The 25,509-nt window shown below is 45.5% G+C and overlaps 1 protein-coding gene and 1 pseudogene across 1 annotated transcript; one reads left to right on the top strand and one right to left on the bottom strand.

The window, feature by feature from the left end:
• Positions 1 to 21,727, top strand: part of LOC109746239 (jasmonate-induced oxygenase 4-like) — a 46,098-nt pseudogene extending 24,371 nt beyond the window's left edge.
• A 1,809-nt stretch (positions 21,728 to 23,536) lies between these two features.
• LOC109746238 (bisdemethoxycurcumin synthase-like) lies at positions 23,537 to 25,182 on the bottom strand. Its single transcript, XM_073505028.1, has 2 exons — positions 25,114 to 25,182; positions 23,537 to 24,937 (listed from the first exon to the last, which is right to left on the bottom strand). Exon 2 carries the CDS (start codon positions 24,925 to 24,927, stop codon positions 23,740 to 23,742), a length of 1,188 nt encoding a protein of 395 aa, XP_073361129.1. The 5' UTR covers positions 24,928 to 24,937; positions 25,114 to 25,182; the 3' UTR covers positions 23,537 to 23,739.
• Between the last annotated feature and the right edge of the window lie 327 nt (positions 25,183 to 25,509).

Genomic DNA, 25,509 nt, shown 5'->3' on the forward strand with positions numbered 1-25,509 from the left:
TGAAAGAAGTGGTAAGAAAGGAAATACTAAAGCTCCTTGAGGCAGGTATAATTTACCCCGTTGCTGATAGTCAGTGGGTAAGTCCTGTCCATTGTGTCCCTAAGAAGGGAGGTATTACTGTCGTTCCTAATGATAAAGATGAATTGATTCCGCAAAGAATTATTACAGGTTATAGGATGGTAATTGATTTCCGCAAATTAAATAAAGCTACTAAAAAGGATCATTACCCCTTACCTTTTATTGATCAAATGCTAGAAAGATTATTCAAACGTACACATTTTTGCTTTCTAGATGGTTATTCTGGTTTCTCGCAAATACCTGTGTCAGCCGATGATCAATCAAAGACCACTTTTACTTGCCCTTTCGGTACTTTTCCTTATAGACGTATGCCTTTTGCTACCTTTCAAAGATGCATGATGGCTATATTCTCTGACTTTTGTGAAAAGATTTGTGAGGTTTTCATGGACGATTTCTCCGTCTATGGATCCTCTTTTGATGATTGCTTAAGCAACCTTGATCGAGTTTTGCAGAGATGTGAAGAAACTAACCTTGTCTTGAATTGGGAGAAGTGCCACTTTATGGTTAATGAAGGTATTGTCTTGGGGCATAAAGTTTCTGAAAGAGGTATTGAAGTTGATAAAGCCAAGGTTGATGCTATTGAGAAGATGCCATGTCCCAAGGACATCAAAGGTATAAGAAGTTTCCTAGGTCATGCCAGTTTTTATAGGAGGTTCATTAAGGACTTCTCAAAAATTTCTCGGCCTCTCACTAATTTATTACAAAAAGATGTACCCTTTGTCTTTGATGATGATTGTGTAGAAGCATTTGAAATACTTAAGAAAGCATTGATCACTGCACCTATCGTTCAGCCACCTGATTGGAATTTACCTTTTGAAATTATGTGTGATGCTAGTGATTATGCTGTAGGTGCTGTTCTAGGGCAAAGAGCTGATAAGAAATTAAATGTTATTCAATATGCTAGTAAGACTCTAGACAATGCCCAGATAAATTATGCTACTACTGAAAAAGAATTCTTAGCAGTTGTATTTACCTGTGATAAGTTCAGACCTTATATTGTTGATTCTAAAGTAACTATTCACACGGATCATGCTGCTATTAAATACCTTATGGAAAAGAAAGATGCTAAACCTAGACTTATTAGATGGGTTCTCTTGCAACAAGAATTTGATTTACATATTATTGATAGAAAGGGAGCTGAGAACCCCGTTGCAGACAACTTGTCTAGGTTAGAAAATGTTCTTGATGACCCACTACCTATTGATGATAGCTTTCCTGATGAACAATTAAATGTCATAAATGCTTCTCGTACTGCTCCATGGTATGCTGATTATGCTAATTACATTGCTGCTAAATTTATACCACCTAATTTCACATACCAGCAAAAGAAAAAGTTTTTCTCTGATTGAAGACATTACTTCTGGGATGACCCACATCTCTATAAAGAAGGAGTAGATGGTGTTATTAGACGTTGTGTACCTGAGCATGAACAGGAACAGATCCTACGCAAGTGTCATTCTGAAGCTTACAGAGGACACCACGCTGGAGATAGAACCGCACATAAGGTATTGCAATCCCGTTTTTATTGGCCTACTCTCTTCAAGGATGCCCGTAAGTTTGTCTTGTCTTGTGATGAATGTCAAAGAATAGGTAATATTAGTAGACGTCAAGAAATGCCTATGAATTATTCACTTGTTATTGAACCATTCGATGTTTGGGGCTTTGATTATATGGGACCGTTTCCTGCCTCTAATGGATACACACATATTCCAGTTGCTATTGATTACGTTACTAAGTGGGTAGAAGCTATTCCAACTAGTAGTGCTGATCATAACACCTCTATTAATATGCTTAAAGAAGTGATTTTTCCAAGGTTTGGAGTCCCTAGATATTTAATGACTGATGGTGGTTCACATTTTATTCATGGTGCTTTCCGTAAAATGCTTGCTAAGTATGAGGTTAATCGTAGAATTGCATCCCCTTATCACCCACAGTCTAGTGGTCAAGTAGAATTGAGTAATAGAGAACTCAAATTAATTTTGCAAAAGACTGTTAATAGATCTAGAAAGAATTGGTCCAAGAAACTTGATGATGCATTATGGGACTATAGAACTGCATATAAAAATCCTATGGGTATGTCTCCGTATAAAATGGTTTATGGAAAATCATGTCACTTACCTCTCGAGCTAGAACATAAGGCTTATTGGGCTATTAAGGAGCTCAATTATGATTTCAAACTTGCTGGTGAGAAGAGGTTATTTGACATTGGCTCACTTGATGAATGGAGAACCCAAGCCTATGAGAATGCCAAGTTGTTTAAAGAAAAAGTTAAAAGATGGCATGACAAAAGAATACAAAAGCGTGAGTTTAATGTAGGAGATTATGTATTACTATACAACTCTCGTTTGAGATTTTTTGTAGGAAAACTTCTCTCTAGATGGGAAGGTCCATACGTTATCGAGGAGGTCTATCGTTCCGGTGCCAGAAAAATCAACAACTTCTAAGGCACAAATCCGAAGGTGGTAAACGGCCAAAGAATCAAACATTATATCTCAGGTAATCCTATAAATGTTGAAACCAATGTTATTGAAACCGTAACCCCGGAGGAATACATAAGGGACACTTTCCAGAATGTTTCAGACTCCGAAAAGGAATAGGTATGTGGTACGGTAAGTAAACCGACTCCAAAACAGTTCTAAAGGCAATTTTTCTCCGTTTGGGAATATTTAGAAAAATAGAAAAATAAGAAGCAGTCCGGGAAGGACACGAGGGCTCCACGAGGGTGGAGGGCGCGCCCTACCCCCCTGGGCGCGCCCCCTGCCTCGTGGGCACCTCGTGTGCTCTCCGGACTCCGTTTTCTTACACGATACGTATTTTGGTCGGTAAAAATTCATCATATAATCTCCCGAAGGTTTTGACTCCTCTATCACGCAAATATCCTCTATTTTCTGTTTCGAGCTGTTTCTGTAGCAGGTTTGGAGCAAGATGTCATCTCAGGATTCCGACGGAGAGAGCTATGTCTCACACTTCGTTGTTGACCCAAAGACCTATGGGGATCTATCTCCTTGTGGTCGAACTACGGATGAGGAGGAGGATGCTCATTTGATGAGGATCAATGATTCAAGTTCGGAGGAGGAGGATATCCCTCTACCTCAACCTGGGGATATGCACGTGAAGTTCAAGAAATCTAGTCTTCCCAAGAGGGCTAAACTATCTAACAACCGATCTATTCCTTCTCGTTTTCGACAGAAGAGCAAGGGAGATTTATGTGACAGGATCTTGAAGCTGGAATCGGAGGTCGATGATTTAAAGGAGGAAATTGCTCTCCTCAATTACAATATAAAGAAGCTGAAAGAACAATTTACATCATCAACAACTCCGTCATCATCACCTCCGAAGAAGGAGACATAATCACATGGGTATGGGCACTCCCCTTGGCAACTGCCAAGCTTGGGGGAGGTGCCCCGGTATCGTATCATCATCACATCTCTATCTTTACCGTTTTTCTTAGTTCGATCCTATTAGTAGTATCTTGATCTAGTAGAATAAATTTTATGGCATGATCTAGTTTTGAGTTTTGCTTTATGATCCCTCTATGTAATCGAGTCCGTGAGCTATATAATAAAGATTAGTGTTGAGTCAAGGGCTTGATTATTTTGCCATGATCTTGAGTGAATAAAAGAAAAGAGAAAAGAATAAAAAGAAACAAAGAGATCATATTGATCTTATGGAGAGTAATGACTTCACATGGAAAGAGTATGATGATTAAATTTTTTTGGGAGTTGACAAACATAGCTTTGGTCATCGTTGCAATTAATAGGAAGTAATATAGAAAGAGAGGTTTCACATATAAATATACTATCTTGGACATCTTTTATGATTGGGAGCACTCATTAAAATATGACATGCTAAAGAGTTGATGTTGGACAAGGAAGACAACGTAATGGGTTATGTTTTCTTATATCTGAGTTAAAGTATATTGTCATGGATCATCCAACATGTTGAGCTTGTATTTCCCCCTCTTGCTAGCCAAATTCTTTGCACCAAGTAGAGATACTACTTGTGCCTCCAAATACACTTAAACCAATTTTGCCATGAGAGTCCACCATATCTACCAATGGATTGAGTAAGATCCTTCAAGTAAGTTGTCATCGGTGCAAGCAATAAAAATTGCTCTCTAAATATGTATGATTGATTGGTGTGGAGGAAATAAGCTTTATACGATCTTGTGATGTGGAAGAAATAAAAGCGACGGACTGCATAATGAAGGTTCATATCACAAGTGGCAATATAAAGTGACGTTCTTTCGCATTGAGATTTTGTGCATCCAACCATAAAAGTGCATGGTAACCTCTGCTTCCCTCTACGAAGGGCCTATCTTTTATTATTATCTTCTACGTTATGCAAGAGTCGTGGTGATCTTCACCTTTTCTTTTTACGTTTTATCCTTTGGCAAGCACAGTGTGTTGGAAAGATCCTGATAGATATATCTAATTGGATGTGAGTTAGCATGAGCTATTATCGTTGACATTACCCTTGAGGTAAAAGGTTGGGAGGCGAATCTATAAGCCCCTATCTTTCTCCGTGTCCGATTAAAACTCTGTAACCATGAGTATTGCGTGAGTGTTAGCAATTATGAAAGACTAAATGATAGTTGAGTATGTGGACTTGCTGAAAAGCTCTGACATAGACTCTTTCTGATGTTATGATAAATGGCAATTGCTTCAATGACTGAGATTATAGTTTGTTAGTTCTCAATAAAGTTTCTGATTCATACTTTGCATTGTGAATAGATTATTACTTGAGCATAAGAAATCATATGACAATATCCATATATGTTGCTGTTATAAGATTAATCATGATGCCCTCATGTCCGTATTTTATTTTATCGACACCTCTACCTCTAAACATGTGGACATATTTATCGTTATCGGCTTCCGCTTGAGGACAAGCGAGGTCTAAGCTTGGGGGAGTTGATACGTCCATTTTGCATCATGCTTTTATATTGATATTTATTGCATTATGGGCTGTTATTACACATTATGTCACAATACTTATGCCTATTCTCTCTTATTTTACAAGGTTTACATGAAGAGGGAGAATGCCGGTAGCTGGAATTCTGGGTTGGAAAAGGAGCAAATATTAGAGACCTATTCTGCACAACTCCAAAAGTCCTGAAACTCCACGAAAGTCCTGCCCCCTGCCTCGTGGGCCCCCTGTTGGCCCTCCGGTGCCCATCTTCTGCTATATGAAGTGTTTCGTCCGAAGAAAAATCATAAGCAAGCTTTCGAGACGAGACTCCGCCGCCACGAGGCGGAACCTTGGCGGAACCAATCTAGGGCTCCGGCAGAGCTGTTCTACCGGGCACACTTCCCTCCGGGAGGGGCAAATCATCGCCGTCGTCATCACCAATGCTCCTCTCATCGGGAGAGGGCAATCTCCATCAACATCTTCACCAGCACCATCTCCTCTCAAACCCTAGTTCATCTCTTGTATCCAATTCTAGTCTCATAGCCTGGGATTGGTACCTGTAGGTTGCTAGTAGTGTTGATTACTCCTTGTAGTTGATGCTAGTTGGTTTATTTGGTGGAAGATCATATGTTCAGATCCTATATGCATATTAATACTCCTTTGATTATGAACATGAATATGCTTTGTGAGTAGTTACGTTTGTTCCTGAGGACATGGGAGAAGTCTTGCTATTAGTAGTCATGTGAATTTGGTATTCGTTCGATATTTTGATGAGATGTATGTTGTCTTTCCTCTAGTGGTGTTATGTGAACGTCGACTACATGACACTTCACCATTATTTGGGCCTAGAGGAAGGCATTGGGAAGCAATAAGTAGATGATGGGTTGCTAGAGTGACTGAAGCTTAAACCCTAGTTTATGCGTTTCTTCGTATGGGGCTGATTTGGATCCATATGTTTCATGCTATGGTTAGGTTTACCTTAATACTTCTTTTGTAGTTGCGGATGCTTGCAATAGGGGTTAATCATAAGTGGGATGCTTGTCCAAGTAAGGACAGCACCCAAGCACCGGTCCACTCACATATCAAATTATCAAAGTACCGAACGCGAATCATATGACCGTGATGAAAACTAGCTTGACAATAATTCCCATGTGTCCTCGGGAGCGCTTTTCTCTATATAAGAGTTTGTCCAGCCTTGTCCTTTGCTACAAAAAGGATTGGGACACCTTGCTGCACTTTATTTACTTTTGTTACTTGTTGCTCGTTACAAATTACCCTATCACAAAACTATCTGTTACCTATAATTTCAGTGCTTGCAGAGAATACCTTGCTGAAAACCGCTTATCATTTCCTTCTGCTCCTCGTTGGGTTCGACACTCTTACTTATCGAAAGGACTACGATAGATCCCCTATACTTGTGGGTCATCAGGTGCTCATCCGGTCAAGGCCAGGGCACAATCGCAGTAGTTCTCCCTTTACTACCCTAGCCGATGTAGCGGAACGTAGGGTAGCAAGCACAGGAGCCGGGCAACCCAACTATTGACCAAAGAAATGATTCGGAGCCGATGCATATAATGCTAAATTCGGGGTGCCGTACTTATCTGTAAGAAGTGTTCGGGCTATGCTGCCGTATTGTGGGGCGACAAGTAGCCCCTGACGAATATGAAACGTACAAAAGACTACCGACGCAGCTGATAAGCAGATCAAAATAAAATGAAGTAAGAAGCGAAAACCATAGAAACTGGGCCACAAACCATTTTTATTATAACTGGATGGATACGTCAAGGCGTATCTTGTACAGATGGTGCGATAAGTATCCGGGCTATTTAACATGCCGGAATCAATAGGGCGCAGTGTGCGGTCCTGAGAAATAAGTATGAATACCATCAAGAAGAACGTATAGAGGTTACCCTACACACCTGTGCTGCTTGCCTCCGTTGTATGCCAATCCTTCGAAAGGACTTGTGATCAAGCCCGCGGAAAAAGGAACCTGAAACAAGAAGAAAAAGTGAAAGTATGAGTGTCCTAGATCGGTCTGGCCGAACTGTAGGTCCCGGATTAGCTTGTGCCTCCGTCGATGTCCATGGAATTTTGAGTGCGTAATTGTGTACGCGTGGTACGAGTGCCACTACCTCATCGGGACTGGGATGGAGGCTGAGTTGCTAATCGAGCTCTTGACGAGCCGCGCCTTCCTATTGCAATGTAGTCCGGAACCTCTTAATGACGTCCGAGGGCTCGACAGCCGTACTATGGTGCTGCTTGAGAAGGCCGCTCTGTACTTCTGCTGCTAGGGCGGCGGTGTGCTCCTCTGTTCGGAGGGAGCGCTCCGTATTGCCATTGACTGTTATGACGCCGCGTGGACCGGGCATCTTAAGCTTGAGATAAGCATAGTGTGGCACTGCGTTGAATCTAGCAAATGCGGTTTGTCTGAGCAGTGCGTGACAGCCACTGCAGAAGGGGACGATATCGAAGATTAACTCTTCGCTTCGGAAGTTCTCCGGAGAACCGAAAACCACCTCGCGTGATTGAGTCCGTACAGCGGGCCTCTACGCCTGGTATGACTCCTTTTAAAGGTAGTCTTTGTTGGTTTGATTCATGAGGGGTTAATGCCCATCTTCCGCACTGTGTCCTGATAAAGCAGGTTGAGGCTGCTGCCACCGTCCATCAGGACGCGTGTTAGGTGAAACCTGTCAATAATTGGGTCGAGGACTAGTGCGGCTGAACCGCCATGGCGGATACTAGTTGGGTGATCTCGACGATCGAAGGTGATCGGGAATGATGACCACGGATTGAATTTGGGGGCGACTGGCTCTACCGCGTAGACGTCCCTAAGTGCTCGCTTGCGCTCCTTTTTGGGGATGTGTGTAGCGTATATCATGTTCACCGTTTTGACTTGAGGGGGAAATTTCTTCTGTCCCCTAGTGTTTGGCTGCCGGGGCTCTTTGTCCTCGTCCTCACTTTGTGATCCCTTTTCTTTGTTTTCAGCGTTTAACTTGCCGGCCTGTTTGAAAACCCAACGGTCTTGGTTGGTGTGATTGGCTTGTTTGTCTGGGGTGCCATGTATCTGGCACGGACGGTCGAGTATGCGGTCTAGGCTGGAAGGTCCTTCATTGTTTGTTTTGTAGGGCTTCTTCCGTTGGCCGAACTTGGAGCCACTGAATCCGGCGTTAACTGTGGTGTCATCGGTGTTGTCGCCATTGCTTCGGCGTTTGTGTCTATTGCGCCGGAGCTTGCTGGTGCTATTCTTGGCCTCGGAGGGGCCTGCCTCGCTGGCTGTGTTCTTGCTACGAGCCAGCCAGTTGTCCTCACCCGCGCAAAAGCGGGTCATGAGTCCCGTAAGGGCTGCGTAGACTTCGGCTTTTCTTGGACGAGGTGGCGTGCTAGCCATTCGTCACGGATGCTGTGTTTGAAGGCTGCTAGGGCCTCAGCATCCGGACAGTCAACGATCTGGTTCTTTTTGGTTAGGAACCTAGTCCAGAATTTTCTGGCTGATTCTCCAGGTTGTTGAACTATGTGGCTTAAGTCGTCGGCGTCTGGTGGCCGGACATAGGTTCCTTGGAAGTTATCCAGGAAGGTTTCTTCCAAGTCCTCCCAGCTGCCGATAGAATTTTCAGGCAGGTTGTTAAGCCAGTGTCGAGCTGGCCCTTTGAGCTTTAGTGGGAGGTATTTAATGGCGTGAAGGTCATATCCTCTAGCCATATGGATGTGGAGAATGAAATCCTCGATCCATACTGCAGGATCGGTTGTGCCGTCGTATTATTCGATATTTACAGGCTTGAACCCCTCGGGGAATTCATGATCCAGTACCTCATCTGTGAAGCAGAGAGGGTGTGCGGCGCCTCTATATCGGGCCGCATCGCGGCGTAGCTCTGATGGAGTCCGTCTGCGGCATTCGGACCGGGCGTGCTTATGTTTGTCACGTCCGAATAGGTAGCCGTCGTCGTGCCTCGAGGCGCGTCCTCGTGATCCGTAGATCGATCTTGTATGTCCTGCTCTACTGTCCAGGGTCTGCCGGAGGTCGTACATGTGACCCCGAACTCTTCCGTCTCTATTTTTATGGGGCGGTGGGGCAGGCTGCGGTTCGGCCTGAGTTGCCGCTTTATCCCGACCGCGGGGTGGCCGGTCGGCCGCCCTGTCTCGACCATGTGGTGGTCGCTCTGCATTACGCGAGGGAGATATGTGCTCTGGTGCCTCCACATCGAATTGAGGCAGCAGTCTGCGTTTCGGGTAGCTCTTGGCTGGGTGCTTGAGGCCGTATTCTTCGGCTGTCAGGACATCGGTCCATCTGTCGACGAGCAAATCTTGTTCAGCTTGAAGCTGCTGATGTTTCTTTTTCAGGCTCCTTGCAGTGGCTATGAGCTGAAGCTTAAAGCGCTCCTGCTCCAGAGGATCCTCAGGCATGATGAAATCTTCGTTGCCGAGGCTTGTCTCCTCCTTGGAGGGTGGACGGTAGCTATCGTCCTCCGAGTCATGTTCTATGGTCTGTTCATCAGGGTTATCTTGCCCGTTGTCATGTTCCTCCTGTTCGGTTGCAGCTCCGACAGGGTCTTCATTGTTTTTGGCGTCGCCCGGAGTACTATTTTCTCCGGTGCCAGTGTCGCCATCCTTTGAGCGACGGGGCTTAGAACGGCGTTTGTGCCGTCGGCGCTTGGACTGCGTCTCAAAGGGTTTATTCGTATCTGGCTCTTCTTTGTCATCGCCAGATCCTTTAGGTGTATCAACCATGTACACGTCGTACGAAGGGGTGGCCGTCCAACGTCCAGTGAATGGTGGGTCTTGGCCTTGCTCCTTGTCGGCATCGTCGTCCATACCGTCGATGTCTTCGGAGCCGTAGTCAAGCACGTCGGTTAAGTCATCGACAGTGGCTATGAAGTGGGTGGCGGGTGGGAAGCAAAGTTCCTCGTCATCCGCCTCTAGCTCGAACCGAACATAGTTCGGCTGTGAGTCTTCCTCCAAGGACATGTTCTTTAAAGAGTTTAGCACGTCACCAAAAGGTGAGTGCTGGAAGATGTCTGTGGCGCTGAATTCGAAAATCGATAACCGATCCAGCTCGGTGTCCGCAGGCGTATCTGGTCCGGAACTTATAGCCGGAGACGAGTCCGGAGTTCCATTGACGCAATCATTGCAGGATGTCGAGTCCGTGTGTGGCTCCAACGCCGCGGATTTTGTGGCCTTGGAGGGCACGATATCCTTCGGTTCTAAGGCCGCTGCAGCGATAGGAACCATCTCCTGGATGTGATCCGATGACAGATCTAAGTCACGTTCATCGGGGCGAGGGGGAGCGATTGCCGCGGTCCCAAACCCGCTGAAGATCAAGTCTCCATGGGTATCCGCGATGTAATTCAAGCTTCCGAATCTGACCTGATGGCCAGGGGCATAGCTATCGACTTGCTCCAGATGGCCAAGGGAGTTGGCCCGTAGTACGAAGCCGCCGAACACAAAAATCTGTCCGGGGAGGAAGGTTTCTCCTTGGACAGCGTCCCTATCGAAGATTGAAGGAGCCATCGAACCTTTAGTCGACGGCACAGTGGAACTCTCAATGAAAGCACCAATGTCGGTGTCAAAACCGGCGGATCTCGGGTAGGGGGTCCCGAACTATGCGTCTAGGATCGATGGTAACAGGAGAAGGGGGACACGATGTTTACCCAGGTTCGGGCCCTCTCTATGGAGGTAATACCCTGCTTCCTGCTTGATTGATCTTGATGAATATGAGTGTTATAAGAGTTGATCTACCATGAGATCATAATAGCTAAACCCTAGAAGCCTAGCCTGTATAGCTATGGTAATGTGTATATGTCTATCCGGACTACGCTCTCCGGTTTATATAGACACCGGAGAGAACTACGGTTACATGGGGTCAGTTACATAAGAAGGAATCTTCATAATTGGTCTCCTAGCTTGCCTTCCATGCCAAGGAGTGTCCAATCCGGACACGGGTATAGTCTTCGGCCTTCATATCTTCACAGCCCATCAGTCCGGCCCAATGAATAACAGGTCGGACGCCCGAGGACCCCTTAGTCCAGGACTCCCTCAACCCTCGAACCCTAGGCCCCTCGACGACCCTTGAACCCTCGAACCCTTGGTGACCCTCGAACCTCTACCCTAATTCCCGACCCTCGCCCCTCGAACCCTCGGCGACACCCCCCCTCCTCATGTCGAAGTTATAGGGGAGGGGGTATATCGACCCCCCCCCCCCCCTCATGTAAGAAGAGGAAAAAAGATCGAAGAAGAAAAAAGAGGAGAAGAAGAAAGGAATAGGGGAGAAGATCAAAGAAAAAAAATAAGAAAAAAGGAAGGAGAAGAAAGGAATAGAGGAGAAGAAGAAAAAAATAGAATTCTCCTATTTTTTCTTCTTTTTTTTTCTCTTCTTTTTTTTCTCTCCTCTTCTTCCTCTCCTCTTCTTCTCCTTTCTTCTTCTCCTTCTTCCTCTTCTTATTTCCCTTTTTCCACTCCTTCTTTTTCTTCTTCTTCTTCCTTCTTCCTTCTTCCTCTTTTCTTCCTTTTCCTTATTTTAATTTTTCCTCTACACAAACCTAAAATGCACTAACCTAAAATTGATATCAACTAATTACAACCTAAATAAAAAATTAATACATATATGAAAAAACATCATAAGAAATAAAACGTCATATGCACAAAAAAACATCATATGAAAAAAACATCATATCAACATCATCACATATATGAAAAAAACATCAGAAGGCCGCCGGACCGTGGGGCGGCGCAGCGACGGTGTCGGGGCAGCGGTGGCGCGGGGCGGTGATGGCGTCGGGGCTGCGACGGCGTTGGGGCGACGCGGGGAGGCGCGGGGAGGAGACGGTGCGAGGTGGCGCGCGGCGACGGCGTTGGGGCGGTGTGGGGTGGTGACGGCGCGGGGCGCGGGCGGCCACGGGGCAGGGCGCGGCGACGGGGGCGGCGACGGCCTCGACGGGGCGAGCTCAGGCTGCCTGACGGCGGCGGCGGGGCGGGGCAACTGCAGAGATGAAAATGGAAAACGCTAAGTGTTTGCTTATATAGCAAAGCCATTGGTACCGGTTCATGGCACCAACCGGGACCAATGCACACCTTTAGTCCCGGTTGGTGGCATCAACCGGGACCAAAGGTCTCTTTTCAGCAGCCCAAAGGGCGGGAAGCAGAGGCCTTTGGTCCCGGGACCAAAGGCCTTGTGCTTCCCGCGCCATAAGTTTAGTCCCACCTCGCTAGCTGAGAGAGCTCGAGAGTGGTTTATAAGCGCTGCTGCACCCACCCTCTCGAGCTCCTCTCAATTGCAGGCATTCGGGCCTAACCTGTCACTGTGTGCCTGTGGGCCAACTGGGCCTGTTGCGGGCCTAAATCTTGGGCCATGATTGAGTTTCTAGTCGTATTCAGGCCGTGGTGGCCCAGTAGGTGGCACTTTTTTTGTTTTCTTTGTTGCTTTATTTATTTTATTTTGTTTCTACTTACAACAAAATACTTACTGTTGCTATTTTATTTTGTTCCTACTTATTTATTAAAGTTTATTTTGTTTCTACTTATTTATTTTATTTGGTATCTTGCTTTTATTGATTTCATGAAAATTCTTTTTTGCTTTTAATGTTTTGAACAGAAAATACTTTGAAAATTTTAGTTGCATAAATTTTATATAATTTTAGTTTCAATAATAGTAGAGGTTTATAAAAGCTTTTTAGTTGATTCCTTTAGTACCGGTTCTAAGGCTGTTACAAAGGCATTTCATTTAGTACCGGTTCTAAGGCTCCCCACGAGAACCTTTAATACCGGTTCGCGGCATGAACCGGTAATAGAGTTTTTTAATTGATTCTTTCTGCATCTGGTTTTTAGTCCCACCTAGCCAAGCGAGAGGCACTCGCAGCGGTTTATAAACCCTGAGTGCAGAGACGATATGAAGGAGAGGCGCAATGCTCACCTCCACGTTGCTTAGCTTCAGGCCTTGAGGAAGTGGTGTAGACTGCACGGAGCTATGAGGGTTTTGGACGAAAACTACACATAGCTCCGTGCAGTCTACACTATTTCCTCAAGGCCTGAAGCTAAGCAACGTGCAGGTGAGCATTGCGCCTCTCTTTTATTTTGAGCATTGCACCATCCAAAGCCACATCATCAATTTTCAACCCTTTCTGACTTCATTTGTTATTTTTCATGCATTTACTGATTTTTTTTAAGCTATAAGACCCTGAAATTCAAAAGCATTTCAAATGAACTCTGAAAAGGTTGAAAGTTGGCATGGTATCATCATTTCACCCACATAGCATGTGCTAAAAAGTTGAGAGGGTTACGGCAAAAACTGGATGCACTTCGTGTACAAAATGGACAATCTCTTTCGAAGTATCAGGGTTTCAGACAAAAACTCATCTGTTACAAAAGGCATTTTATTTCTTCACATGTAACTACAGTGATATTCTAGATCAAAGGCATCATCATAATAGTTGTGGAGAGAAAATCTTCACTTTTTCTTCGCTTGTGTCCTTTGCGTATTGCGCCGTAACCATGGATAATCTTCATCGTTTAACAGGGTGCTTGGGTCAGCCTTGACTTTGAAGGGAGGAATTTCATGAAACTTTTCATAATCTTCAGACATGTCTGTCTTGCCCTCCACTCCCACGATGTCTCTTTTTCCTGAAAGAACTATGTGGCGCTTTGGCTCATCATATAATGTATTCGCTTCCTTATCTTTTCTTTTTCTCAGTTTGGTAGACATATCCTTCACATAGAAAACCTGCGCCACATCATTGGCTAGGAAGAACGGTTCGTCAGTGTACCCAAGATTGTTCAGATCCACTGTTGTCATTCCGTACTGTGGGTCTACCTGTACCCCGCCTCCTGACAGATTGACCCATTTGCACTTAAACAAAGGGACCTTAAAATCATGTCCGTAGTCAAGTTCCCATATGTTCACTATGTAACCATAATATGTGACCTTTCCCCTCTTGATTGTTGCATCAAAGCGGACACCGCTGTTTTGGTTGGTGCTCTTTTGATCTTGGGCGATCGTGTAAAATGTATTCCCATTTATCTCGTATCCTTTGTAAGTCAATACAGTCGAAGATGGTCCCCTGGGCAACGAGTACAGGTCATCACAGACAGTGTTGTCACCTCTGAGACGTGTATCCAACCAACTGCTGAAAGTCCTGATGTGTTCACATGTAATCCAGTCGTCACACTGCTCCGGGTGTTTGGAGCGCAGACTATTCTTGTGTTCATTGACATACAAAGTCACCAAGGTAGAGTTCTGTAGAACTGTGTGGTGTGCTTGAGACCAAGAATGCCTGTACCTGCATATTATTGACTCCCCTCCAAGCATGCCTTTTCCAGTCAGTCTCCCCTCATACCGCGATTTAGGGAGACCTATCTTCTTAAGGCTAGGAATGAAGTCAACACAAAACCCAATGACATCCTCTGTTTGATGGCCCATGGAGATGCTTCCTTCTGGACTAGCGCGATTACGGACATATTTCTTTAGGACTCCCATGAACCTCTCAAAGGGAAACATATTGTGTAGAAATACGGGGCCCAGAATGACAATCTACTAGGACGTGCGTCATGATATTGAAGAAGGATGGTGGGAACACCAGCTCGAAACTGACAAGACATTGCGCCACATCACTCCTTAGCCTTGGTATGATTTCTGGATCGATCACCTTCTGAGAGATTGCATTGAGGAATGCACATAGCTTCACAATTGCTAATCCAACGTTTTCCGGTAGAAGCCCCCTCAATGCAACCGGAAGCAGTTGAGTCATAATCACGTGGCAGTCATGAGACTTTAGGTTCTGGAACTTTTTCTCTGGCATATTTATTATTCCCTTTTTATTCGACGAGAAGCCAGACGGGACCTTCATACTGAGCAGGCATTCAAAGGAGATTTCCTTCTCTTCTTTGGTAAGAGCGTAGCTGGGAGGACCTTCATACTGCTTTGGAGGCATGCCGTCTTTTTCGTGCAAACGTTGCAGGTCCTCCCGTGCCTCCGGTGTATCTTTTGTCGTCCCATACACGCCCAAGAAGCCTAGCAGGTTCATGCAAAGGTTCTTCGTCACGTGCATCACGTCGATTGAAGAGCGGACCTCTAGGTCTTTCCAGTAGGGTTGGTCCCAAAATATAGATTTCTTCTTCCACATGGGTGCGTGTCCCTTAGCGTCATTCAGAACAGATAGTCCGCCGGGACCCTTTTCAAAGATTACGTGTAAATCATTGACCATAGCAAGTACGTGATCACCGGTACGCATGGCGGGCTTCTTCCGGTGATATGCCTCGCCTTTGAAATGCTTGCCTTTCTTTCGATATTGATGGTTGGTCAGAAGAAATCGACGATGGCCCAAGTACACATTCTTCCTCCATTTGTCCAGGTATATACTTTCAGTGTTAGCTAAACAGTGCGTGCATGCGTGGTATCCCTTGTTTGTCTGTCCTAAAAGGTTACTGAGAGCGGGCCAATCGTTGATGGTTACAAACAGCAACGCGTGCAGGTCAAATTCCTCCTGTTTGTGCTCATCCCACACACGTACACCGTTTCCATTCCACGGCTGTAAAAGTTCTTCAACTAATGGCCTTAGGTACACATCAATGTCGTTGCCAGGTTGCTTAGGGCCTTGGATGAGAACTGGCATCATAATGAACTTCCGCTTCATGCACATCCAAGGCGGAAGGTTATACATACATAGAGTCACGAGCCAGGTGCTGTGATTTCTGCTCTGCTCCCCGAAAGGATTAATGCCATCCGCGCTTAAACCAAACCATACGTTCCTTGGGTCACCTGCAAACTCAGCCCAGTACTTTCTCTCAATTTTTCTCCACTGCGACCCGTCAGCAGGTGCTCTCAACTTCCCGTCTTTCTTACGGTCCTCTCTGTGCCATCGCATCAACTTGGCATGCTCTTCGTTTCTGAACAGACGTTTCAACTGTGGTATTATAGGAGCATACCACATCATCTTCGCAGGAACCCTCTTCCTGGGAGGCTCGCCGTCAACATCACCAGGGTCATCTCGTCTGATCTTATACCGCAATGCACCGCATACCGGGCATGCGTTCAAATTCTCGTACGCACCACGGTAGAGGATGCAGCCATTAGGGCATGCATGTATCTTCTGCACCTCCAATCCTTGAGGGCATACGACCTTCTTTGTTGCGTACGTACTGTCGGGCAATTCGTTATCGTTTGGAAGCTTCTTCTTCAATATTTTCAGTAGCTTCTCAAATCCTTTATCAGGCATAGCATTCTCTGCCTTCCACTGCAACAATTCCAGTACAGTACCGAGCTTTGTGTTGCCATCTTCGCAATTGGGGTACAACCCTTTTTGTGATCCTCTAACATGCGATCGAACTTCAGCTTCTCCTTTTGACTCTCGCACTGTGTCCTTGCATCAACAATGACCCGGCGGAAATCATCATCATCGGGCACATCGTCTGGTTCCTCTTGACTTCAGCAGCTTCCCCCGTTGCAGCATCACCGTATTCAGGGGGCACATAGTTGTCATCGTCCTCTTCTTCTTCGCTGTCTTCCATCATAACCCCTATTTCTCCGTGCTTCGTCCAAACATTATAGTGTGGCATGAAACCCTTACAAAGCAGGTGGGTGAGAAGGATTTTCCGGTCAGAGTAAGACTTCGTATTCCCACAATTAGGGCATGGAAAACACATAGAACCATTCTGCTTGCTTGCCTCAGCCACTTCAAGAAAATTATGCAGGCCCTTAATGTACTCGGAGGTGTGTCTGTCACCATACATCCATTGCTGGTTCATCTGCGTGCATTATATATAATTATGTGTGTCAAAAACCATTACAGATACATGGATAGATAAGTGACCAAATAGTTATAAAAGATAATATATACCACATCCAAATCATAGACAGGACGAGGGCCGACGGGGGCGGATACCAAAACCATCGCACTATATAATAACAAGCAATAATAAAAGTAAGAAAATTAGACAAGTATCTATCTAAAGTGCAGGCGTGCCCCTGCGCCCCCGCTCCCCCTTCCCCCAAGGCCGGCCCTGGGTGCAGGCGTGCAATTGCTGTATGAGTCGAGGTCCGAACTCTTGCGGTTGGTCACGACCAGCACCATGAGCGCTGCCGGACAGAGCCCTGCGGCTACGACCAGGCCACCAGTACCGTCGTGCGGCGTTTCCTGGGCGCCTGCACCATCGATGGCACAACCTACGCAGGAGACACATGCCGCGGCGAGTACTCAACATGTGGCACATAGCCACAGGCTCGTCTCCGGCGGAACACCCTGCTGTGGCTGCGGGCACTTTTGCCGATAAGGCTGCAACAGTTGGTACTACCTCCGAGGCTCACGCTCAGCTCGCGCTGATTAGTTTCCACAGCTCCTTCGATTCCATTCATCCAGAATGTGTATGTACGTAGAGCTGGTTGATTTCTCGACCGTGTATTTCTTGTTGCGTTGTTTTGAGGTTCGGCCAAAGAGATGAGAGATTGAGAATTAAAAAAAAACTCCGTTCTTAGACCAAACTTTGGGTAGATCAACTTTTAAATCTCAGCCGTTAATCTTTATGGTTAACATAAAATCAAGGATATAAAAAGAGAACCGTAAAGAGATGACGTATGGAGAACTATGAAAGCCTCCGTCTTTTAATATTATTAGGTAAAGACGTGCATGCCGATCATGTGCTTCGACAGATCTAAGCCAGCTATTTTGTAGGAATCTCATAGGTCTGATGCCTGCAACAACCACCAGCTCTTGACTGACTTATTAGAACAAAATCATTCCACGCCGGCGTCCATAGCAAATGTTCATACGAAATTTAAGTGGCAGAGCTAAGGTGACGGCTGTGTGGATGAGGGAGAAAAGAGAAGAGGAGGAGGTCTGGTCGGGCAAGGAGAGGAGGGAGGGGGATATACGAATTGGCATGGGCCGTTGCGGTCTGTGCTACATGGCGGGTGCATCCAAACGTTCCATATACGCCCCACATATGGACCGGTATGGATAGTGCCGGCTAGTCCATGCGTTTGGGCCGGATTTGTCAAGTCCGCTTGGGTTATAATTTTACGTCCGAAAAAGCGACCTTGCAGCCCACCCGTGTGTTTGCTGTGGATAGGGGGTCCGGTTATAGATGCTCTTAGCTATTACACACATAGCACGAGAACCTAATTAATTGTTGTGTATTCTCCCCATAAAGAAATATATGAGCGTTTTATATTTCTTTACAGAGGGAGTAGTTTTCACTTGTTGTGCTGCTTGCTACCAATGGTTCGTTGGGTCAGCTCCTGTAACACTTTGTAACCCCTTCTTTCTATCGCAATGAAAGCAGGCTAATACTGCCTTTCGTCTAAAAAAAACAACTCTAACATTTAACCCTGATGTAGCAAATGGATCAAGCCATTTGCACGTAACCGTAGTTAGGACTGACGACGTCCTTCCTGAAAACGCTTGGTAGTTTGCATTATACGTGGATGCCGATCATGTGCTTCAGTGGTCAAATTTTAAGTTGAAACGGATCCAAGCCAGCAATTTTGTAGGAACCTCAATAGAGCTGATGCCAGCAACAACCACCAGCTCTTGACTGACTTATTAGAAAAATTCATTCCACGCCGGCATCCAGAGCAAGTGTTCATACGGAATTTAAGTTTTTTCTTAGGAAACTCTTCAGCCGCGTCCTTGAGTCTCTTGCATTATTTTTTTGCGGGGATCTCTTGCAATATTTTTTTACGAGAAAATTTCTGAGGTATTCATCTTTAATTGTGACAGTACAACAAACATCAGAAATAATAAAAATTACATCTTGATCCGTAAACCATCTAGCGACGACTACTTGCATTCAAACAAGCCGAAGGCGCGCTACTGTTATCGCCCCTCTCTAGCCGGAGCCACGCAAAACTTGTTGTAGTAGACAGTCATAAAGTCGTAGTGCTAAGGCTCATAGGACTAGCGTATCAGAATAGCAACCGCCGCCCATGAAGAGTAGTGTAAGTTGGAAGGATCCAAGCTGAAAACACAAGAATGTAGACGAACGATGAGCAAATCCATCAAAGACAGTCCCGCTAGATACATACCTCCAGTCCTCCACACGACCACCGACGATACTAGACGCATCACTGGGGCATGGGCTAAGCGTGGAGAACCTTATTTCATCTTCAATGAGTCGTCGCCGTCTCGTCTTCCGAAGCAGGACACAAACCCTAACAAAACTCAAAGAAACATCTAAATACAAAGCCCTCCTACTAGCAATGGCCGGAATCCATCGTGCCCATGGCCCTAAGACTACCGGAGACGAGGCGGACTGACACCGGCGCCGACGGGTGGCAGGGGAACCCTAGGATTTTTTTAATTTCTTTTTTTTTTTGAAGAGGAGGCGGCTGCGTAAGGATACTTGCAATATTATTAGTTCATGGTTTAAATGGATCCTCCCAGCAAATCAAAAACTGAAACGGATCCCTATGAGACAATTGCTGGCTATTGACTGACTGTCAAATCTAGTAAAGAGCCACTACCTCTTGATCACAACAACGGGACGCTTGATTGTTGGCAATTCATTCTACGTCGGCGTCCAAACCAAGCGTTCATACGTGGTGCATACATACACGAGTATATATTTATCGATCAACGATTAATCCATGTGGCTGGACGGCTATTAATTAAGTCATTTGTCATATTTTAAATTTGTTAGAGGTCTTACCTGCTACTCCTAAAGTCTATATAAACGAAGCTCCGTCCTTTGGCACTTCCACACTTAAGTTGTAGAGCAACAAGTAGTGGCCGGAGGAATTGATCAAAGATCCATCTCTGATCTCCAGCTAATGGAAGGTATATCTGTTTTACAGTCCTTCATCCACTCCAAGCTTTACCTACGTTTCGCGTGCATGTTCTAGCTAAGAGGTCCACAACTTCGATCTTATATGACTTTGCTAGTTGCCGACGTTTTTTTACGTGTATGAATTGGTGTTGGTTGTATGCATCCTAACTATGTAAAGGCTGAGTGTGTACTCATTGTGTTATGTATCTTCTTGATGCTTCATATTGAACCAATAAAATCCATCATTTGTTTAAAAAAAGCCGAGAGATCCATGTGCTTTAATGTTGCATCACAACTGTGTGCAAATCATACCAAACCATAGGACATTTGTTCACTCTTTAGGGAATGCCTGATTTGCGGTGTTGATCAAATCGGATTCTAAAAAATGGAATTAGAATACATTTCAGATTCTTCTGTCTGGTACTCCCTCTTAATAAGTTAATATGAGGCCATAAATTATACCTGAAGGTCGTGCAAGTGCAACTATGGGAAGCATGCGAAAATCCAGAGCAACGACAGTGCAGGAGCTCGCTAACATCGGCAAGCCCGACGTGCCAGCACAGTACATGGTGCGCGGTCACCACGACAGCAGCTCGCCACGGCTGTTGCAGAACCAATCCCTGCCATTGACCTGCTGCCTTTTCAAGGAGGATGGTGCAGCCGCCGATGAGGCATCAAAGCTTCGGTCAGCGCTCGAGTCATGGGGCATCTTCCATGTAAGTAACAATTCTATCAGCAGCTCAGCACTCAGTATAGTACTTAACCATTTTGTAGCAAGATCAAGCATTCGTATTCAAGTTACTTCATGTGTACGTTCCTGCATGCAGCTCAGTAACCATGGTATAGAAGCCACCATGATGGACGGCATGATGTCCGCGTCGACGGAGTTTTTCTGGCGGCCACTCGAAGACAAGCAGAGGTACACCAACTTGATCGGCGGTGAGCAGTTCCAGTTTGAGGGGTACGGAAACGACCGGGTAAGGTCGCCAGACCAGATCCTGGATTGGTCTGACCGCCTCTACCTCAAAGTGGGGCCCGAGGATGAGCGGCACATCACCCTCTGGCCAACACATCCCCAAAACTTCAGGTCACTAATTGATCTGAGCGATCTCTTCCCAAATATCCAGGCTCAGGGTTTAAGGATCATTAGCTCACATTTTGTCGTGTTTGCAGGGATGTTCTGCATGTGTTCACAAAGAAATGTGGGAGAGTGAAGGATGACCTGCTCCAGGCAATGGCAAAGCTGCTGGATCTTGACAACGACGAGTACTTTGTGGACCAGCTTGGGGAGAAAGCTGAAACTAACGTGAGATGCAGCTACTACCCCCAGTGTCCAAGGCCAGAGCTTGTATGTGGTCTCAAGCCTCACTGCGATGGAACCGTTCTTACAATTCTCATGGTCGATGACAGCGTCGGTGGCCTTCAAGTTCTAAGAGATGGGGTGTGGTGGGATGTACCGATCGTACCTCGCACCCTGCTGGTCATTATAGGAGATCAGACTGAGGTGCACCTTTCCTAATTAAGTAACTTTGTTCTGTCAGGTTAGAACACTAGTTTTTCTTGTCGCAAAAAGAAGAAGTTAGTTTATGATGAAAAATACCTTCATAATATAACAAATTTATAGACTTTCCAAGCATATCCATTAAAACACAACAATCAAAGTTACACGCTGAGTAGTTGAAAGAAAAAATCATTTTGTTGAAAGTTTTGAAGGTTTCAGGCTGATCGAGTTAAATTGTTGTTGCATAGATAATGAGCAATGGGTTCTTCAAGAGCCCTATGCATAGGGTCGTGACAAATGCAAAGAAAGAGAAGCTATCAGTGGCGCTAGACTACTCTGTTGACTACGAGAGAGAAATCGAGCCATTGCCTCAGTTGATCAATGAGAAGAGACCAGCATTGTACATGAAAAGTTAAGGTCAAGGACTACATTTCCGGGCTCTATGTACATTTTTCTCAAGGGACAATGGTTATTGATACACTGCAGTTATAACTATGTGGTATCATTGGTGTCATGAAAAAATGTGATCAAATTATGGCCAATGTATGTATTGTGTATTTCAAAATGTCACGGGTATTAAGTACTCCCTTTGTTCGACAACACATGTCATTTCAAGTTTTTGCATGTTCTACATGCTACTAAGAAAATAAAGTTCTATATCACTATTGTGTTCTACACGTGATGATAATATTTCCACTTGAGAATTTCATAAACCTTTTTTGCATAGTACCAATGAACAATGCAAGTTCGAGGACTATTGCTGGGTTGTTTGAGCATGCTTCCCGAGGGACAATTGTCATCAAAAGATAAGATAACTGTTGGAAAATAATGGTAATAGTTTAAGATTTGACAAGAGGCATCATTGATAATAAGAATATGATGCAAAAACAATTCTAACTGTACGCACGACAGTCCTAACAAGGGAGTGCAAACCAACGCCGTAAGGTGATGAACACGCCTGCCTGCTGCCATTTGTCCCTCGCTCCCACCTGATGACTCCCAGTGGTAGAGATACCGACAAGCTTTTGAGCTAGTTGTGGTACCCATCTACGTCCGAGACTAGCTAGTGAGAGGTCTACTCCCTCCCTTCCTGTTTATAGGGCTTATTTAAAAAATTATTTCTCATTTTATAAGTCTCAATTTTATTGCTCTCATTCACATGTTCAGATTTCAAGGTGCATTAAACCATTGCACGCAAGGACTCAGAGAAAACACACCAATGCATGTAAAACTTTTTGGTCATTTATTTGTCACACATGCATGCATTGCATTAATACATTGGTAAACATTTTTTTTAAGAAAAACACGCCAATTAATTGAGTACTTGTGCAAACTACAAAAGTTATTATACCACCCTACATCTACCTTGGTTCATGAGATTTCTGAACTGAGCCCTATAATCAGGAAGGGAGGGAGTAGGACATTGGGTTAATTATGAAGTGTATCTCTTAATGCTCAAAAGCATGGGAAATCATTTGATTATTGATGGGCAATTACCAGTTCTATGTTTAGGTTGTGGTTCAAGGCTAGCCTTGGTATATTTTTGGACATGATTAAGCCCGAGCTAATATGTAAAATAGACTGCAAAGTCGTAAATAGACCAAAGGAATCCCGTCCGCTATTTCCTAATCATGAATAATTCAAAATTTTAAGTCAAGATCATTGGCGTTCCCCTAGAACCATTGAAACAAAGTGAAAGATAATATAGTAGAAGGACTCTAAAATAAAATGAAATGAAAAGTAAAAAAAATTGCACCCGAATTACACAAGAATTGCGCTTTGTTATAATGAATATTCAAGAATAAACATCTAATAGTGAATTTGGTTTTGTAAAAAACAAACTTTTCTAAAGAAAGAATATTCATTAGGTTTTTATGTAATTATCGCCCATATTCACTATTAGATGTTTATTCTTGTAATTATCTAATAGTGGCATTGGTATTGCTGTTAAAAATAGTCATATGATAATGTAATTATCGCCCTTATTGCATAGTATTTATGTGTTTACATTTACACTCACCCAACACTCCAAAAATTTCCACAAAAGAAAATAAAAACCAACTAACAAAAGAAAACAAAGACGGAAACACATAAAAACAGAAATGACATTATTAGAAACAAAGGAAGAGAGATGAGGGCTTGACCGCACAACTAATGGGCTTCGGCCCAGTTGAAAACCGACCTGATAAGGTCAGTCCAAAAAGCAAGCCCACGATAGTCCAGAAAAAACAGTAGCATGAATTTCAGAGCAAAAATGAATGGATAAGAAATCGACTCGCCCAAATTTACAATTCAAGCAACTTACAAGTAGCTAAAGTTATATTTATAACCATATATTGTAGATCACTCTTACAGGACTCAACCACTCTCACACCACATGTTCACATCTCTTACACGTACGTATATATACGTGATATATGTGGATATGGAAATATTAAAGGTTGCATTGCATGAGCTTATTGAATATATATGCCATGTGTTTTTCATTCCTTCTTTCTAATTATCTAGGTGGCAGCGTGCAGCAGCATCGTCTCCACAGTGAACCCCGGCCCAAATCCCATCATCACCCCCCAGTCTTCATCAGCGGCAGCTCCCTCTCCTTCAGGATCTTCTCTTTGGCGCCTGACCTCATCGAGCACAAAGATAACCGTGGCGCCAAGCATGTTACCATACTCTCTCACCACCGTTCTGCTCGCCGCCAGCTTCCCCGGGGCCAGCCGGAGCGCCCTGACGATGTGGTCGAGCATCGCACTGCTGCCGGGATGCACTGCCCAGAAGAGGTTGTTCCATTCGACTACGCCTCCGACGACGGCTAGGTGGTTGCCGAACGCATCCAGCAGGCACCGCTCAACGATGCCTGCCGCCAGTCTTGGCAGTCCGGTGGCGATGGTCCCGCCGATGCCACCGCTCCCGAGCTGCATGGTGAGCATGTGCTCGGTGTCCGGTATCACATACTGCGAGGCCGACACCATCTCGAACAGCGGGCGCTCGTGGACGTCAGGGTCGGCGCCCACGATGACGGCGCCGGCGCCGTCACCGAAGAGCCCCTGGGGAATGAGGGTGTCGAAGGAGTCCGCCTCGTCGAGCGCGCGGAAGGCAGTGACGGTGAGCTCGACGCAGGCCACGAGGACGCGCGCGCCGCGGTTGTTCTCGGCGAGGTCCTTGGCTAGGCGCAGGGCGGCGCATCCGGAAGCGCAGCCGTTGAGCTGGAGCACGGTGCGCAGGACATCATGACGGAGACCGAGGAGGGACACCAAGCGGACATCGGTGCCCGGGGCGTGCGACCCCGCGTTGGTGCTGACGACGAGATGGGTGATGTCGCCCGCCGGACGGCCCCACTCGGCGATGGCGCTCGCCGCAGCCGACGCGGCGAGCTCCGGGGCGGCGGTAGCCACGACGTCCAGCCGGGCGTCGAGGGACAAGTCCGGGTGCGTGGCGAGCAGTTCGTCGGTGTGGTGGAAGAAACGCCTGCCGATGCCTGTCATCCCGCATAGCTTGGCGAAGGTGGGCTTGAGGTCGGTGAGGCGGTCGCTGTTGGTGACGCGGAAGTAGTAGTCGGGGTAGTCGCCCTGGGGCACGCAGTGGGGCGGGTTTGCCGTGCCGATGGCCAGCACCGCCGCCGGCCCGTCCGCACGCTGCGCAACACGGATCTCACGGACGGTGGTGGCTGGGATGCTGCTGCTGCTTGCCATGGTGACTTTCCTGCATGCAATATTAAGTAGAGTCAGTTTCCTTGAAAAGCGATCGATCTTTAGGTTCCAAAACCCCCTTACCTTCTACTCCTATTCTACCTGATTGCTAGATAGCTGAACCCGAGAGTTGGATGAAGTGGGGACGATCGAGGGATAATAGTAGTATGTATTGAGCGAGCTACCTACCTTGTGAAGAACAAAGCAAACAAGGCGAGAGGCTGATCAAATGATTTATGTGCGTTGGGAGATGGGAGGAGGCGGCAAGTATTTAAGGACGTGCGGGAGCAGGGTTCCTGGTCCCTGCAAAAAAAGGGAGCAGGGCTCACGCGTGTAAATATCTCGTCTAGGCATATGATTGAAGCCTAGACGTGAGCCACATCAAGTACTCCCTTTCCTCCAAAATAGATGATGCTTTTTTTCGAGAGAAAAACAAATTCACCATGCATTCTTTTATGTCTACGAATTATATATGTTTACTAACCTTCAACAGTTGAATAACCCGCATCGGCTACCATATTTTACATACGTCAGATGGAGGTAGTGATTGTTTTTCACTCTGAAGCTTGAGAACTGTTACTCAAA

Source organism: Aegilops tauschii, chromosome 7, assembly GCF_002575655.3.
Source record: "Aegilops tauschii subsp. strangulata cultivar AL8/78 chromosome 7, Aet v6.0, whole genome shotgun sequence".
In the NCBI taxonomy this organism is placed as follows: Eukaryota; Viridiplantae; Streptophyta; class Magnoliopsida; order Poales; family Poaceae; genus Aegilops; species Aegilops tauschii.

What these genes read in the sequence shown, in the direction of transcription:
- LOC109746238 (XM_073505028.1), bottom strand. Translation starts at nt 24,927, where the DNA reads ATGGCAAGCAGCAGCAGCATCCCAGCCACCACCGTCCGTGAGATCCGT.